Genomic DNA, 17622 nt, shown 5'->3' on the forward strand with positions numbered 1-17622 from the left:
GGTCAGCATTTTTCCCTTTTCCTGTTCGTATCATTTGGCGGCGAGCTGCAAAAATATTTTTGCAGAAAAATTGTTCGGTCTTCGCTGGCGGTGGGCAACAACTTCATTAACGCAAGGTAAACAAACATTAAGCTGGAGGGAAATGCGGAAAATGTGGGAAAAACGTTGGAGAAAGGCAGCGGCGTAAAGAGAAAGCGGCAGGCAGACAAATAAAGACGTAACGGAAGCCGGCAAAAGTCAGCTGCAGCCTGATGAGCTCTGATTGGGAGAAACAGAGATAGCTGGGGACTGGGAAAAATTCCCAGTCATTCATTCTTTTTTATATTAATTATTATCTATTGGATTTAACAATTTTAATATTCATGCTAAATTTCTAAATTATTTTTTTGAATTTTATTGTGACCATTTCCTTTGCAAAAACAATTACTAATTTTCAAAGATCAATAGAGGATCTATAATGCTATATATCAAAATTACGAGTACTAGGTTTATTTTTAAAAAATGTGTTTTTCGAGGTAAACATTCGGAGAACTTTAAACGTTAATAAAAACATTTTTAATTTTAAAAATTCAAAAAGAGATGTATTTTATTTGGTTAAAGAAATATTAAGAATGTTTTCAAAGTGATGCTTTGGAAATATTTAAAAATGTTATGTTTTCCAACAAAAAGTCAGATAATTTTTGTTTCTTCCTCTAAATTTTTATTTAAAACGAAGTTATATTTTTCTCTCAGTGCAGCAAGTATGAGTGACTACTACGAGTGACTCCCATGGACTCTGCGCTGAGCTGAGCAGAGCACTCAGCAAATTTACGACGCAAAAAGCCAACGGGAGCCGCGTTGATTATGCTGATGATGCAGTTGGAATCGCAGTCTCAATTGCGTGGGATGGGGATTTGGGTTCAGAACTCAGAACTCAGAATTCAGGATCCAGGATCCAGGCGACTGGGGATACTGGGGGGCACTCTGAGCTTGCCACTTTTCACACTCGATCTGCCTGGGTGTCTGGGCGCTTATGGCACTGTATTTGTACTTGCCGCATGCCGCATGCCACTGTATTTGTTTATCACTTAAGTGCAAAAAGGGATTTGAGCATTTTCCTTCTGCCATTGCCACTGGCATTTCCAGACTCCAGCTTCCGCTGATGCCTGCGAAATGTCTCTATGCCATCTTTTTTGCGACGCTCTCCTAACGACTTTTAAATGAATTAATTCCACGGGTGTCCTGGCACCACATCCTGCCGTCTAATGTGTCCTTTGCCTTTATAGCGTTAGTGGTGGCGGAAAAACTGTCTGTCATTTCTTTGGTTACTATTTAATGGAACTCCTATTAAAGTACAAAGTGTTTAAAACAAAATTGTATTTATACGAAAATTGTACATCTTAATAAAGATAATACTCATCTTATTTATTTTATATATTGTATTTTTATAATAGTATATACATTTTCACCCGCAAATTGTTAAAAGCCTACTTCTTCGTAGAATTTAATAACTTTATGGAAGGTCCCTGACCTATCTATTTTTTCTTTTATTTACAACTATACCCGCATGTAAAACTCTCCGAAAATGTTCCACAGACCCAACGCACAAATATACTTCACATCATTTCATTGCTCCCCAAAGGCATAATTTAAATTCTAATTCCGGCAGCTCTTCCCACTCCTCCAAGAAGGACAATTCATCTTACTTATAAGTGCCAGACCACTTCGAGGGCAACTTCAACCAGACATTATTGCTATAACGACGAGAGCCCAGCCGAAAACTAGATGGCCAGAAAGTATGCAACACTATCAAATGTGGCGCCCAAACACAGAGGGAGATGAAAACAAAATCCCTCTTTAATTTAGGGGGCGCAAAGAAAGTTTTCCTGTTCTTTTTTTTCGGGGGTCTTTAAGTGCTGAAGGGAAGCCGAATTGGAGTAGAGAAAAATGTACAAGCGAATAGGGAATATGCAATAAAATACAAAAGCATGTACAATGTGTATATTTTTGTGGGAGTAGGAGTTTTGGGCCAAAAAAAGGAGCGTAGTGAGAAGTGACATGGAGGAGCGAGCGATGGAAAGACAGACAATAATTTACGTAACTGCACGACAGGAAAATGGGGGAAAAAACTGGATCGAAGGAGTCTTTCGTAGGAAAACGCACACATTCGCACTCGAAACAAATGTCTGCGTGTGTGCCCAAGTGTTTATGTAGTTGTGAGCAGCACTTTCCGCACATCAGCTGGTGGGAAAGTCCTTAAAGCTGACATAGGTGTCGAGTTCTTCAAGGAGTCGCTGTTCTGATCAGGAAAATAGCCATAGATGATTGTAAAACAGGAAAAATTTTAAAGTTTTTTATATATAAATACTATAAAACTATTTAATGAAATATATTTCTGTTAAAAGTCCTTAAAAAATCTTTATTTGATAAGATGGATTTTACTTTTACGAGCTTAAGTACTTTATTACCCGTGTTTTTACTGACATGGTTCATAAAGACTTCCAGCACTTTTAGGGTTATTCATCTCCAGTGTCGTTATATGCAGAGACATCCTTCTTTTCCACGTCCTTGACTAAAGTTACCCAAGCTCTATATTTGCTCTGTCTGACTCTCAAGTGTCTGCCAGCGTATATATGTGCATCTATCTCCTTACGTGCCACCCTATTTCCACACCTTCTGGTCCACCCCTAACGTTTATTTAAATGTCTGCCACATTTGGCCATAGTTTCGACCCCCCAAGAAATGCTTATCCTCCGGCAGAAGGAACTTTAAAAAGGCAATCAACTGGCGGAGGGCGGTGAAATAAATCAAAGCGTGACTTTGGATCCTGGCTGATTGCATTTTCGAGGTGCTCAGACCGAGAACATCTTAATTAAAAAGCAGTCGAGGCTCAGAAGTTAATGCCCATTTTCCCCTTCGCGCTTTTCGGAGAAAATAACTTTATTCACTTCACTGTACAGTGAGCACATTTTAATGAGTTTACAAACGCTCGACACATTCGCGGTACCATAAAAAATCCTTCTCTCTCTTTATATATGCACATAAATAAATAAATACAGGGCTTAAGCCGAGTTGAGTGGAGACTTGGGAGTGAGTGGTGTTGGGGCCAACACTGCGTATGAGTTATGTTTTTATGAACGGGGCGACGATTTTCCCATCATGTTCTTTTTTTTTTTGCAGTTGCCTCAGGGCTGTTTATTAACCGGAGGTGTGAGTGAAAAATGCTTTTGAGCCACGTTTAATGAATGAGCGGAAGGAAAATGAGGTGCAGGGGAAAACAGGGCTTAAGAAAGCCCCCTGGATGATTGAATTAGTAAAGGGAGGAAAGCAGAGGTTAAAACGAGAGGAAGGAAGGCGAATTTTTAATGAGGAGATTACCAGGGAAGTGGGGTTAAGGCCTGAATGATGCTAGACTTGTTAAAAGAATTAAACAAGGAGTACACTTTCTTTGATTAATATTTTTTAATGGAGTTTCGGTTCTTTGTCAAAGCTCGAAATTGGAAAAACTTAACTCTTAAGATCCTACTCGTTTGGTTTTTTTGTCCAATTTGATATAACGATTAATTGCAATATGTATTTAATTAAAATATTAATTATATTAGTATTTTTATGAGGTGTATATTATAAATAAATTGATGTATGAGTAACTCGATGTATGAGTTGGTGAAAATCTTTTCTAAAACACAAAGTTTTTAAAAATTTTCAAACGGATCACACACTTCATTGCATTTTAAAGCGTAAAATTATTTAATTTTGAAATACCTTAGTTTGGATTTACGCCAATAAAAACAAACTTTAATTTTATTGACTTTTTTTTAAATAAAAAACTTAAAAAAAAAATAAAGTCTATTTTAAATCCTGTTGCTTTTCCACCTATTTCACTTTCTAAAACGAAAGTGAAAGCACTTTAACCGAATCTCTACCCATTCAACCATCAAACAGATTTGCCTAATTCCATTTCGTTTCAGACTCGTTTTCAGGCTCAATTAAAACCATTTACACGTCGCATTTTACACGACCTTTAAAATTTAAACCAAATTATAAAACACTCAAGAGTTAGAGGGGTTTTCCCCTTCATAAAAAACCGAGTATCAGAGCGTGCGAGGGAGGCAGCGACAGATAGGGCATCTCCCTCTGGCAAACGCAGCAGACAATTACGAAATGTTACAACATGAAAACGGGAATGGCTCCCAAATGAAATGTTTGAAAATTTATGGGTATTTTAAATTAAAACGGAAGCGTGTTTTCAACGCGCTCCACTCGCAGACTCCCTCACAAATACAGAGACACTGTGGCAGTCACACAGATACAGCCAATATATTTTATAGCTTCCCCCTTGTCAACCAAACCCCTCTGAAAACCCCCTCGAAAAAGATTCCCCACCGTGAAAGTTGCACGTAGCACACGGCAAATATTTCTCCCCAGCTGCTTTTCCTGCTGCTGTTTTTATTTTTTTGCTCTTTGGTGTCAAATCAGTTTCAATGTTTGCACGCACAACAACAACAGCAAAAACAACAGGAGAAGAAATAATAACAACAATAAATATAAGCAATTCGCTGCGAATCGCCTGGCTCAAGTCAGTAAAGATATAAATAAATTTATGTGACTTTTGGCAATGTTTTCTTCGTTGTCCTGTTGTATTTTCATTCTTGGCTTACAAAGGCATTTACCCGCCAAATCCAAATTAAATTTCCAGCAGGAATATCAGGGATTTGAAAAAAGTAAGGCAGGACAGTGCGTTTCAAAATAGTTAGGAAGTAAACGAAATTAAAACAAAATATTCTGCTACAAAAGTTGACAAGGCTTTTTAAATTAATTTAAAGGTGTTTAAAATAGTTTTTGCATACTTTTAGGCATCTTCAAAAAAATTGTATTTAATAAAATATTAAACATTTAAATGCTGTTTTTAAGAAATATCATAATGTATTTCATATCCCAATTTTCATAAAAATATGCATTATTGTACCACCTTTACTTTCTGCCACAAAAATTGACAAGGGCTTAAAAATAAATTTAAAGGTGTTTAAAAAAGTTGTTGCATACTTTTATACACCTTTATAAACGTTATTATTTATTAAATTATTAGTTAACCAAATGTTCTTTTTAATAAATGAAATAAATAATTTCATATCCAAATTCTCATAACTATATACATTTTTCTATAACCTTAACTTTCTGAAACCCACCTTAAAAATTTCTTACTCGGATTCATTGTCTGCTTAACGGTTGCCATTGCAACGAATTTTGTTTTAATTTCATTCGAGATCTCTGCCCCCAACTTTTTGGAAAGGATAGTGAGCCCTGCTCTTGGGATAAAGCCTTAGTTGCTCTGCTTCCCCTTGTAATTCATTTCAATTTTTAATAGGAATCCGCCCTGTGCCTAGCTAATGAGCTTAGCTCCGGCTTACCTTTGCCAGGGACCACGTTGCGTATGCGGAATATTCAGCTCGCCAGTTGATGATAGAGCAAAACGGATGGAAATGGGTCAGTGGTAATGGCTAGATTGAGTTGGTTAAGTTTCTCTCGTTGGTTTATCAAAGTTGACAAAGCTGAGTAAAAGTAAAAGTTCAGGCGGAAAGTAAGGTTTAACTTTAATCTGACCTGATTTCAAAGCCAAAAGATAAGAAAAAAATGGTTGCCTAGTTTGCAAATGAGAGCTGGTTTCTGTGGTTAAGCTGTTTGAAGAGGAGAGTAGAAATGCCTTGAAGGGGTTTTATATTTTAATTTACAAATTCTGCTCAAAAGCTTACTAGCTTTAAAATTATCTTTCCCTTAGCAAGACTTTCAAGACTTTAATATAATTTTTGCTGATTAATGGGAGACACAAAGGATATCATCTTAAATGTATCTATTCGTGTATCGTTACAATACATGTTACTATTTCTTTGTGCCACATAATCTTGAAGCCTTTGAGCTGTTCCATCTGAGGTTTTCGTTTTTCCCTTCTCAGACTTCGCTGTTCTGCTCGCTTTTCCCCAGTAACCCGCACATATATGAAGTACGACAATCGAGGAGCCCGAGGCGCTTCAACTTATTTGTTTTATAAAGCGCACCCGCGGCTGAGGATTCAGGACGAAGGACTAGGGATATGACATGTGTGTATACAGCTGGCGAAGGAAGATTAAATGAAAGAATAATACAGCTGAAGAACCCTTTTGTCATCTTCACTTAGCGCAACACTTAATTTCACTTGGATGAGGCACAAGTTGTGTAAATTGTGCGAACTTTGTTGCTTCTTTCTCATTTTCTCCTGCTGCAAGGAGCAGATAAATATGGCACACACACAGAGGATACAGGATACAGGATACAAACACACTTAGTTTGACATTTAATTTTAAGCGCATGTTGGGGAATTCTTTTGTGCTCCGAAAAACAAATAAACAAACAGCGTAGACAACAAACACAAAAGGGGAAGGGCTCCAAATGAAGGGATGTAGTAACTATAAAGTTGCTCGAGAGACATTTTATGATTTGAGCACTTGAAGGCAGCAGACGCGCAACAGACAACAGATTGCCGTCTGTTTTATGGCCTCCAAGAGCCAAAAGGGGTTCAAGGATTCAAGGATAAGGGGATGGGAAGCTCCTTCTTTATGGAAGCGAAAAAGCGGGTCCTGCAGAGCCAGCAAATCAACGTCTTAGGAAGATCTGTCTTCTGTGTTTTCGAGCTCTTTCACAGTTGCCATTTGAGAAATTACAAATAGGGATGGCATCACCAAGAAAAGCGAGCTGAAAGTACCCTTTAAAGCTAAAGGAAAAATGGTTGAATAAAAATAACCAATATAAATATGAATCTCATATAAAAAACTCTGTCACTTATGTATCGTGACCTCAATAAAAAAAAAATAAAAAATTACGCTTTTGTATTTTATTGCTTGATTAAAAAATATTAAGTATAAAATATTAAATAATATAAAATGTATGTATTATGTAACAACATGGGCCAAATTAACCTATCTTTATCCAAAACGAATATATATATTATCTTAAAACAAAGCTGTAGATATGTTCTGTTATAAAAAAGTGTAAAATATCTCTCTCTCTTGCTTGAATGACTTATTCAGGCAAAACGATTCGCATTACAAAATCAATGTACCCCACCCCGCTTAAATCATTTCCATTTACTAATAAAACTTGCTCATTTCAATTAAAATTACTCACATTTTGCCCCTGTCCCTCGCTCATTTCTCAAGACCCCCACCGAACATTTTTCCCCATCTTGTCTTCGGTACTTAACTCATTCTCATGCCAACGTCTTTTTTTCCTTCCACATCTTTTTGCAGGTTGTCAATTCACGTCGCGAAACAGATGCCGGCATCTATTGGTGTGAGGCTAAGAACGAACTGGGCGTGGCAAGGAGTCGAAATGCCACGTTGCAAGTGGCGGGTAAGTCAACTCAAATCCACAGTCCGCCAATGTCCTTACACTCACCAAAAATAGACACTACTTGACTGATACAAATTAAGATAAATTAATTAAATTATCATACATAGATGAAAGTGAATTACTTTGAAGCAAACAGATGGAAAGAACTGTATACCATACAAATGGTATACCATACCATACATATGGTGTACCATACCATACATATGGTGTACCATACCATACATATGGTGTACCATACCATATATATGGTGTACCATACCATATATATGATGTACCATAACATACATATGGTGTACCATACCATACATATGGTGTACCATACCATACATATGGTGTACCATACCATATATATGATGTACCATAACATACATATGATGTACCACAACATACATATGGTGTACCATACCATACATGTGGTGTACCATACATATCGTTACCCTTTAAAAACACAACTTTTTAGAAATGGCTTTATTGTTTTTCAAGAACGATTGTTCTTACATTTGTTTTCTCAAATATCTCAATATAGATATAATTTTTATACCCGTTACTCGTAGAGTAAAAGGGTATACTAGATTCGTCGGAAAGTATGTAACAGGCAGAAGGAAGCGTTTCCGACCCCATAAAGTATATATATTCTTGATCAGGATCACTAGCCGAGTCGATCTAGCCATGTCCGTCTGTCCGTCTGTCCGTCTGTCCGTCTGTCCGGATGAACGCTGAGATCTCGGAAACTATGAGAGCTAGGCTATTGAGATTTGGCGTGCAGATTCCTGAGCTTCTTACGCAGCGCAAGTTTGTTTCAGTAGACTGCCACGCCCACTCTAACGCCCACAAACCGCCCAAAACTGTGGCTCCTACAGTTTTGATGCTAGAATAAAAATTTTAACTGAAATGTAATGTTCTCATCAATACCTATCGATTGACCTAAAAAAAAGTTTGCCACGCCCACTTTAACGCCCACAAACCGCGAAAACCTGTGACGCCCACAATTTTTATGCTAGATAAAAAGTTTTAACTGAAATGTATTCGTCTCGTCATTACCTATCGATTGACTAAAAAAAAAGTTTGCCACGCCCACTTTAACGCCCACAAACCGCAAAAACCTGTGACGCCCACAATTTTCATGCTAGATAAAAAATATTAACTGAAATGTATTGGTCTCGTCGATACCTATCGATTGATCCAAAAAAAAAGTTGCCACGCCCACTCTAACGCCCATAACGCTTAAATCTGTATACCGCCGGTAGGTGGCGCATTTTAATCTCGCTTTGCTGCTTGCATATCTCCATTTAGCTGAGTAACGGGTATCTGATAGTCAAGGTACTCGACTATAGCGTTCTTTCTTGTTTTTTATATTTATTCAAGGGTGATACACAATTATTTCTTGAAAATGTAAAACATACTTCATTTTTTTCTGTGTTTCATAGCTCCCTTCCTTTGAATCGTGTGGTGTGCGTTTTTAATATTCTAAATTGATGTTGATTTTTGCTGCTGCTGCTGATGTTCTTGATGTTGTTGTTGGCTGTGGCTTATTGGGTGGGGAAAATATGGGGCGTACTAGCTTTGCCCTTTTTCCAGCCAGCCGCCCACTTAACTAACTAGCTGTGGAGCTGCTGCGTTTACAAGTTTTACGCTCGAACGCACCCACTTGTCTTGCCAGAGGTCTCTTGCCATCTCTCTCCCTCCCCATATTGCCGTCTCTTTCGCCCGGCACGCTCTATTGCCACTTCCATTAACCCGTTTTCATTTCAGCTTTTCCTTTTTTTTTGCCTTCTATTTTGGTTATTTTTTGCTAGCTATTTTTTGGTTTTTTAAGCCCTTTTAGCCCTGTCTGATGGCCTAAATGGGTGTTAAGGGAAGGCAGAATTTTTGTGTGTGCTGGATTTATTAGACCATATGGCCAGAAAAAAACAGTGGTTAGCAATTTCCGAGTTGGGACAGGTCTCAAATGAATTTTGAAGGCCTATGTTATGGATAAATGGCTGGCCAAACAGAGGTTAGATTTAATAAAAAGGGATTTTTAGTGTGTCAGTTGAAGAAAAATGGGTGTAAATTCATTAGAAATGTATTACTTATAGTAGAACCTTGATAATAAAAACTAATATGGAAGAAATGGGAAACAAATATATACATATATAATATAAATAAATAAATAAACCAAGTATACGACATGTTGCACGATTAACATTCTGTGACCCTAATGTTCTTAAATATTTCTTTAAAGGAATCAAAGTGCTTTGGGTTTTCAAAGATCTTTAAAATATGAATATTATTTGTTTTTCTCTTTTAAAATTTCTAAAAAGCATTCTAGCCCGAATATTTACCAGATACGCCTCCTCAACAGTTGGTATTAAACGTGTATCACAAAAAGATGGAGGAAAAGTGGGTTCTACATCCCGATACCACCCATTTTGGGCCCATACCATTGCGGCTGAGACCGCCACTTTGTCTTTTGTTGGCTAATATTTATTTTATTTGCCTCTGCCTTTTCATTCCAGTGTGTCTGTCTGTTTGTCCGCCCGGCTGTCATGTCCTGGATCTCCTCCCACATGAAAATCGATATTGCTCAGTGTGGAGTTTATTTTGCCTTCATGTTGGATTTCTGCTTTCTTTTTTCCCTACCCCTAGTATATTTCCTCCATTTCGAGTCTTGTTTAGCCTCGGCCCGAGTTGGGTTTTGCTTTTTGCGGTATATCCTTGGGGAATATTTTTCAATATTTGCATGTAAATCACGAAAAGCACGTCAAATTTGTTTGCTTGGTTAAAACGTCGTTATTGCGGCTTGCGGTGTGTGGGTAAAAACGGGAGGGGAAACTTGGCAAAAGGCGTTCACATTGATTGGGTTAGGCAATAAAGGAGGAAAAAGCCAAAGGAGCTGAAAAAGGATAAGGAACAGGACCTCCATTCGTAGGCGGGCTCACGTGCTTTTCCCCGCATTCTTTTTTCCTGTGGCCGGGAGTTTGTCAATAGTAAACATAAGTTGCACATTGTGGGCATATAAGTATATACATTTGATGTTGTCAGCGCAATTTCGCTTTGAGCGCTGTCAACACACACAGGAAGTGAAGCCTTTGAGCTGATATTAAATGCAAGTCCTTGGGAGGATGAGGTGGGTGGGGTTAGGAGCCACACATGCTAAACACCAGGAATTAGAAAATTGTAGGGATATTATTTCCGCCATTTTCGCAGTCATATCTATAATTTGGTAAAGACTTTACTTAGTCGGCTTATAGCTATTAAAGGCTGACAAAGCGAGAAATGATTGAAGGCCTTCAATATTTTCGTTAGGCATGTTATTAAAGCGGCTTTGAACTTTGGTAAAGGACATTGAAGAATAAATTTAAGTGGGTATTTAAACATTTTTAAATGTTCTCAATATCAACAAAAAAATTTTAAAGGTATATTTGCCCATAAGTAAAGTAGAAGTTATTTAAAAATGATTGAAGACCTTCGAAATTTTTGTAGGGCGTGTTATTAAAGCGGCATTGAACTTTGGTAAAGCCCATTAAATTATATTTAAATGTTCTCAATATCATTTTTTTTAATTTACATAATGGGATAAATAAATAAAGTACAAGTTATTGAAAAATGGGGCTCGACATTAGGGTGTGTTATGTTATTAAAGCGGCGTTGATAATTTATTAACTCAGGTTAAAAAGGTGATATTAAAAATGTATTTATTAATAAGTCCTTTTAAAATATTTTTTTCGATTTCAATGAAATTGTTTAAATGTATTTAACAAGTATTTATTTCGAAATTGTTCATTCAACTTTAAGACCCACAAACACCTTAAGTCCCACAATTAAATTCGGCGATTGCCAATTACGCAATAAATAGTAACCACCGCATAACTTCTTCTTAGTGCTTCTCAATTAGGCCCGAACAGTCTGTTCATTAGCTTAAATTGATCACGTCGCCGAGTTGAAGTAGTTGCTATTTCTGGCATCCTATCATAAATCTGCCCCTAAACACAAACACACATAATTTACGGAGCAGGATAAATATAGATAAACGGTCATTTATTAACTCATTATCAGCAGCTGTCCGAGTTTGGCCGCTGGAAGCGATTTGCACCTTTGGAGCGGAGACTTTTCCGCTTTGGTGAGCCCGTAACCCGTGACCTGTGACCTGTGACCCGTGACCCTTAGGAGAAAAATGGGAATACACCGCAGAACCGACAAGAACGAGGCCTACACAACTTTTGCCCAGTGGCACTGAACCTGACACTGATTATGACTTTGATTAATTTATTGATGGTTGGCGTGTTTCCCGCTGTGTGGGCTTTTTCCTTTCTTTTTTTTTGCTGTATTGAGGTTCCGAGTTCGGCACAGGGTTCTATTAAAAGTTTGCCACGGCTTTAACGGGGCCTTCGTGGTTGGCTTGATGCTCGCTTTCCCTCTTTGATTCGCCCTGATTTATTACGCTTCAACTTTAAATTTAATAAAAGTCATGGTTTTAGCACATTTTTGCATAACCAAGACAGCAAAACTAAACCAAAGCAAAAACGAAATCTCAACCAAAAAAAAAAAGCAAGACGAGCAGCCCCAAAAAAATGTGTAAAAGAATTCGCTTATTCACTTTGCAGATTAAAAAAAAATATATAAAGGAAAAGCGAAATTTAATTTACGTAAAAGCTGCCTTCGCTATGGATTTATTCGTTGAAAATCCAGGCTCACATATATATATATAGTATACTATATTTTTTCACTGCACAAAAGGTTTGCTTTTGAGGGCAAACGAGAAAAGCCGAAAAAAGTGGAGAAATTTACTTCGCTACGCTTTTCAAGTGCTTGAAAGTTGCTTGATTTATTACTCCAGAAGCAGAGTTGAGCTGCCTTCCCCCAAAGCTTCCAAACTTCCTTCTGTGTGATATGCACACAGGACAAATAGAGCTCTGAGGTGTGTGCAAATTACAGCATACCCATTCCCATTCCCATTCCCCTCTGACCAGACTCACAAAGGACCAAGGACGATAAGGGGCACAACCAGCTAAAATTATACTGCTGCTCTACGCTTTTGTGGCTCCAAATCTGCGACTGCTAAAGCAAAATGTTGATAATACTCTGATTTACTATGCAAAGGATGGACGAAAAAATAGAGAGCTTTGGAAATGCGTTCCGGGAAAAAATGCAGTCTCTATGATTGTGACAGAAAAATGGTCCAAAGTAATGGCTTACAAAATCTAAAAGAGATTTTGTAGAGAGAGAATAAAATTATTATAAAAGTACATTGTTTAAGAACTTATTGCTTTGGACAGTCTTTGATAATCCTTAATGCGAAAATTATTTAAGATACAGTTTTTGATTCGTTTTCTATTTTGTAATAAAATAAATAACAAGTCTTAAATAAATAAAACCTATAAAAAATACAATACGATACTTTTTTGCTTTAACTAGTTTATTAAACTAAGTTTTCCAACTTTTAATAGTGCTTTATTAAACACCATAAATCAAAACAATTTTAAGCAATATTTTTCACTCCATTATAACACCTAATTAAATTATCCTAAAAGCTGCGTAGAAATCGATGGCCGTGATGGAATTTTCACAAATTAGGGACCCATCTTTCTCCGCTTTCTCTCATCCTCCTTTTTGTGGCGTATAAAAATCACATTTATGCCATTTACGAACAATTTATCTCTGCTGTCAGGCCGCAAACACGGGCTCACACGTTGAGGAATAGGGATGGCCAGGGGTCAGGGAGCAGGAGGGACAAAAGACACCGACGTGGGGCATTTATCATGCAAAAACCCCCAGATAATTTATAACCACCGGCAAATGGACAGGGGCCAAGCCACACCACACACACACCGCACACACACACACTCTCCGTAATAATCATTTGCTCATCTTTCAACCGACTTTCCCCACTTTCTCCCATCCAGTTCTACGCGACGAGTTCCGCCTGGAGCCGCAGAACACACGGATCGCCCAGGGCGATACCGCCCTTCTCGAGTGCGCCGCCCCTCGGGGAATCCCCGAGCCATCGGTCACCTGGAAGAAGGGCGGCCAGAAATTGGATTTGGAGGGCTCGAAGCGAATACGCATCGTTGACGGCGGCAATTTGGCCATCCAGGATGCCCGGCAGACTGACGAGGGTCAATACCAGTGCATAGCCAAGAATCCTGTCGGGGTGCGCGAGTCCTCGCTGGCCACGCTCAAAGTGCACGGTGAGAGCTTAACCCACTCAAGCAGAAAATATACAACACTATATTTCAAATTAAATAAATTTATTTTAATTATTTTAAATAAATATTCTAGAAAATATTTAATGATGATTTGGTTTAAAGAATATCTTATAACATTTTATATATTTGTATTATCATATAACTCTTCAATAATCTTTATAGATTTTTACGAAAAGAAAATGAGTTAAGTTAGGTTTTTATTTATATTTCTATTTTTATTAATATTTCATGTATAGCTTATAAAAGCTTATAAGACCCTTATGCCCTCATGGGTTAGTGGTTAGAAAAAAGCCCTTGGCCACCAACCAATCCAAGCACCTCCAATCAATGTGTCATGTCCAATTTGCTGGAATGTGACTAGGGTTGGGTCGCTGGGCTAAGAGGTCTTATTGGTTTGAGGTTTTTTGATTAAATTGCCGCTTATCATTTCCCCTGTTGGCTATTTCCATTGCAGTCAAGCCGTACATCATCCGGGGGCCCCACGATCAAACGGTTTTAGAGGGAGCCTCGGTGACCTTTCCCTGTCGAGTAGGTGGTGACCCCATGCCGGATGTTCTGTGGCTAAGGACTGCCTCGGGCGGTAATATGCCATTGGGTAAGTTAATCTATACCATTATCATTTAATATATTAAAAATATTTTTTTGCTTTAAAATATATCTTAAAGATCGCGTGAGTGTGCTAGAGGATCGAAGTCTAAGACTAGAAAGGGTCACCATAGCCGATGAGGGTGAATACAGCTGTGAGGCGGACAATGTTGTGGGAGCCATTACTGCAATGGGTACTCTAACTGTTTACGGTAAGTTTCTTTTGGGAAAATCCCATATCCAGATAATAGACAATCGCTAGTTGGGCACTTTTAGCTAATTAGTCTACCCATGCTCCTCCACCCCGCACACTCACACTGTAGCCCCCCCGAAATTCATCCAACGTCCTGCGAGCAAATCCGTGGAGCTGGGCGCCGATACATCCTTCGAATGCCGAGCCACTGGCAATCCAAAGCCAACCATCTTTTGGACCATCAAGAATAACAGTACGCTGATATTTCCCGGAGCCCCGCCTTTGGACCGATTTCACAGTCTGAACACCGAAGAAGGTCACTCTATTCTCACTCTAACCAGATTCCAAAGAACGGACAAGGATCTGGTCATACTGTGTAATGCCATGAATGAAGTGGCCAGCATTACTTCAAGGGTTCAACTCAGTTTGGACTCGCAAGAGGATCGTCCACCGCCGATTATAATATCGGGTCCGGTAAATCAAACGCTGCCCATCAAATCGCTGGCCACACTTCAGTGCAAGGCTATAGGTCTGCCGAGTCCTACGATATCATGGTATCGCGATGGAATACCAGTGCAGCCTAGTTCCAAATTGAATATCACAACATCTGGGGATTTAATCATATCAGACCTGGATCGTCAACAGGATCAGGGTTTGTACACATGTGTGGCCAGCTCAAGAGCTGGTAAATCCACTTGGAGTGGTTTCCTCAGAATAGAGTTGCCCACCAATCCAAATATAAAGTTCTACAGAGCCCCCGAGCAGAATAAATGCCCTACTGCCCCGGGACAACCCAAAATTCTGAATGCCACCGCCTCGGCCTTGACAATTGTTTGGCCCACTAGTGATAAGGCAGGAGCTTCTTCATTCCTTGGCTATAGTGTGGAAATGTATTGCACAAATCAGAGCAAAACCTGGATACCAATAGCCTCGCGATTAAGTGAACCGATTTTCACGGTGGAAAGTTTAACCCATGGAGCAGCTTACATGTTCATAGTTCGGGCGGAAAACTCTCTGGGCTTCTCACCACCCTCACCCATTTCGGAACCCATAACGGCGGGAAAACTCGTGGGTGTGAGAGATGGTAGTGAAAACTCTGGAACCTCACAACTACTTCTCAGCGATGTGGAAACCCTGCTGCAAGCCAACGATGTGGTGGAGTTACTGGAGGCAAATGCCAGTGACTCGACGACTGCTCGACTTTCTTGGGATATAGACAGTGGGCAGTACATCGAGGGTTTCTATCTCTATGCTCGAGAACTCCACTCCACTGAATACAAAATGGTTACACTGCTCAACAAGGGTCAGGGACTCAGTTCCTGTACGGTGCCTGGATTGGCAAAAGCCTCTACATACGAGTTTTTTCTTGTGCCATTTTACAAGAGCATCGTAGGAAAGCCCTCGAATTCGCGACGCATGAGAACCCTGGAAGATGGTAAGGTCCTAGTTTTACCATCCACTCATAATAAAGAAAATATTTTTTATTAATTTATTAAAATAATGTTAGTTTTAATTGCTCACTGTTATAAAATTGAAATAACTTTTATTCACAGTTCCGGAGGCACCACCCTATGGCATGGAAGCCATCCAATTTAATCGCACCTCGGTCTTTTTGAAATGGTTACCACCGCAACCAAATCGGACTCGCAATGGTTAGTATTAAGTTCTCTAAGAATAGAATCTAGAATGTCTTGATTAGAAACCCTTTAAACATAAAGTTCAAATATAAGTTTTTAAAGTATGAAAAGAGATTAAAGATGTTCGTCCTGATAGATAGACCCTTTCCGTATAAAATCCCTAGAGCTTTCCGATTCCCTCATAAGTTAACCGCCAGTCAGGTCCTTTGTGCAAATACCTCTGCTGACTCGGCTGACTCGTTTCGGATGAATTCTCAGCTCTTTTGTTTACATTTAATTTCATTTTCTCTCTGTCCAACCGCCCCAAAAATCTCCAATGAACAGGCATCCTCACCAGCTACAATGTGGTCGTCAAAGGCCTGGACGTGCACAATACGACGCGGATATTCAAAAATATGACCATAGATGCGGCCACGCCCACCCTCCTCCTGGCCAACCTCACCACAGGAGTCACCTACTACATCGCAGTGGCGGCGGCCACAAGGGTGGGAGTCGGACCCTTCAGCAAACCGGCCGTCCTCCGCATCGATGCACGCACCCAATCCCTGGACACAGGCTATACGAGGTGAGTGGGGTGCACTGGGAGAAATTAGCAATGTTTAAGTATTAAAAAATTATTTTTGATTTAAAATGCATTTTTATATTTGAGTGTATATCTTTTTAAGCAGAAGTAATAACAAACATTTTATATTTTAAAATAAACTTAAAAATATTTTTGACTTTTTATTTTTTTCTATTTATTACATCATTGCATATTTATTTTTTGAAAAGTACACCCTTACCTTCTTAGGTTTCTTTATTTAAATTTCTGGAAATACTCACAGCAGTAAAGATATACATGATTGGACAAGCGTTATTAATGAAGACGATATTTTCTTAATTTTTATATTTTTAAAATTGTATTTTCATCTGGTATCCGTTTTGAAACCACTGTTTTTATGGTTAAAAATTATTTATTATGAAATTTTTATTTTGTGATTATTCTTTTGCTTATATAATTCATAAAGTGTTATAGATAATATCCCCTTTAAAATCAATTTTATTATGTTTTGAAATTATTTAAATTAGATTCTTATTTTTAGAAAATTATTTTTTATTTCAACTTTCGTGAAGTGTAACTCTCTTTTGTGTGGGCGTTGTGGGTGTCGGGCATTGTGGAGCTGCTCATTTGACTGCCAAGTGTCGCATCGAGGTCCACATCAATCCATTAACGGCCAACGACAATGGCCAACGACTTTTGCGACCATTAAACTAAGCCTCCGCCCGGGCACGTACAAATACAAATACAAATAGAGGGCTCCATCCTCCGATAGCCGTTCTCATTCCGGGTTCTTTATTGTGTTGTCTATTGCAGATATCCCATCAGTCGTGATATTGCCGATGACTTTTTAACACAGACCTGGTTTATCGTCCTGCTGGGCTCCATCATTGCCATAATTGTGTTTCTATTGGGCGCATTGGTTCTATTCAAGCGCTATCAATTTATCAAGCAGACCTCGCTGGGCAGTTTACATGGTGAGTGAACTTTAATTTAAATTTATACTTATTCTCCCTTTTGTGCAGTTCTTTTTTATTCGGGGAGGGAGCTTGGTAATTGCTTGTTCTTTTTTGTGTAAGGATTTATGGGTGAATTGAAGTTTAATTTAGTCAAGGAATA

At 38.7% G+C, this 17622-nt stretch overlaps 1 protein-coding gene across 3 annotated transcripts in view; it reads left to right on the plus strand.

Moving 5' to 3' along the window:
* Positions 1–17622, plus strand: part of robo3 (roundabout 3) — a 46664-nt gene that overhangs the window by 21038 nt on the left and 8004 nt on the right. For 2 of the 3 annotated variants that reach the window (XM_017090071.4, XM_017090070.4), the window contains exons 3-10: positions 7260–7362; positions 13248–13532; positions 14005–14145; positions 14216–14347; positions 14459–15763; positions 15882–15980; positions 16290–16530; positions 17320–17480. In XM_017090071.4, coding sequence (XP_016945560.3) covers positions 7260–7362; positions 13248–13532; positions 14005–14145; positions 14216–14347; positions 14459–15763; positions 15882–15980; positions 16290–16530; positions 17320–17480 — 2467 coding nt within the window. The remainder of the gene's footprint in view (positions 1–7259; positions 7363–13247; positions 13533–14004; positions 14146–14215; positions 14348–14458; positions 15764–15881; positions 15981–16289; positions 16531–17319; positions 17481–17622) is intronic. The other variant, XM_036821900.3, reaches the window with a different exon arrangement.

Source organism: Drosophila suzukii, chromosome 2L, assembly GCF_043229965.1.
Source record: "Drosophila suzukii chromosome 2L, CBGP_Dsuzu_IsoJpt1.0, whole genome shotgun sequence".
In the NCBI taxonomy this organism is placed as follows: domain Eukaryota; kingdom Metazoa; phylum Arthropoda; class Insecta; order Diptera; family Drosophilidae; genus Drosophila; species Drosophila suzukii.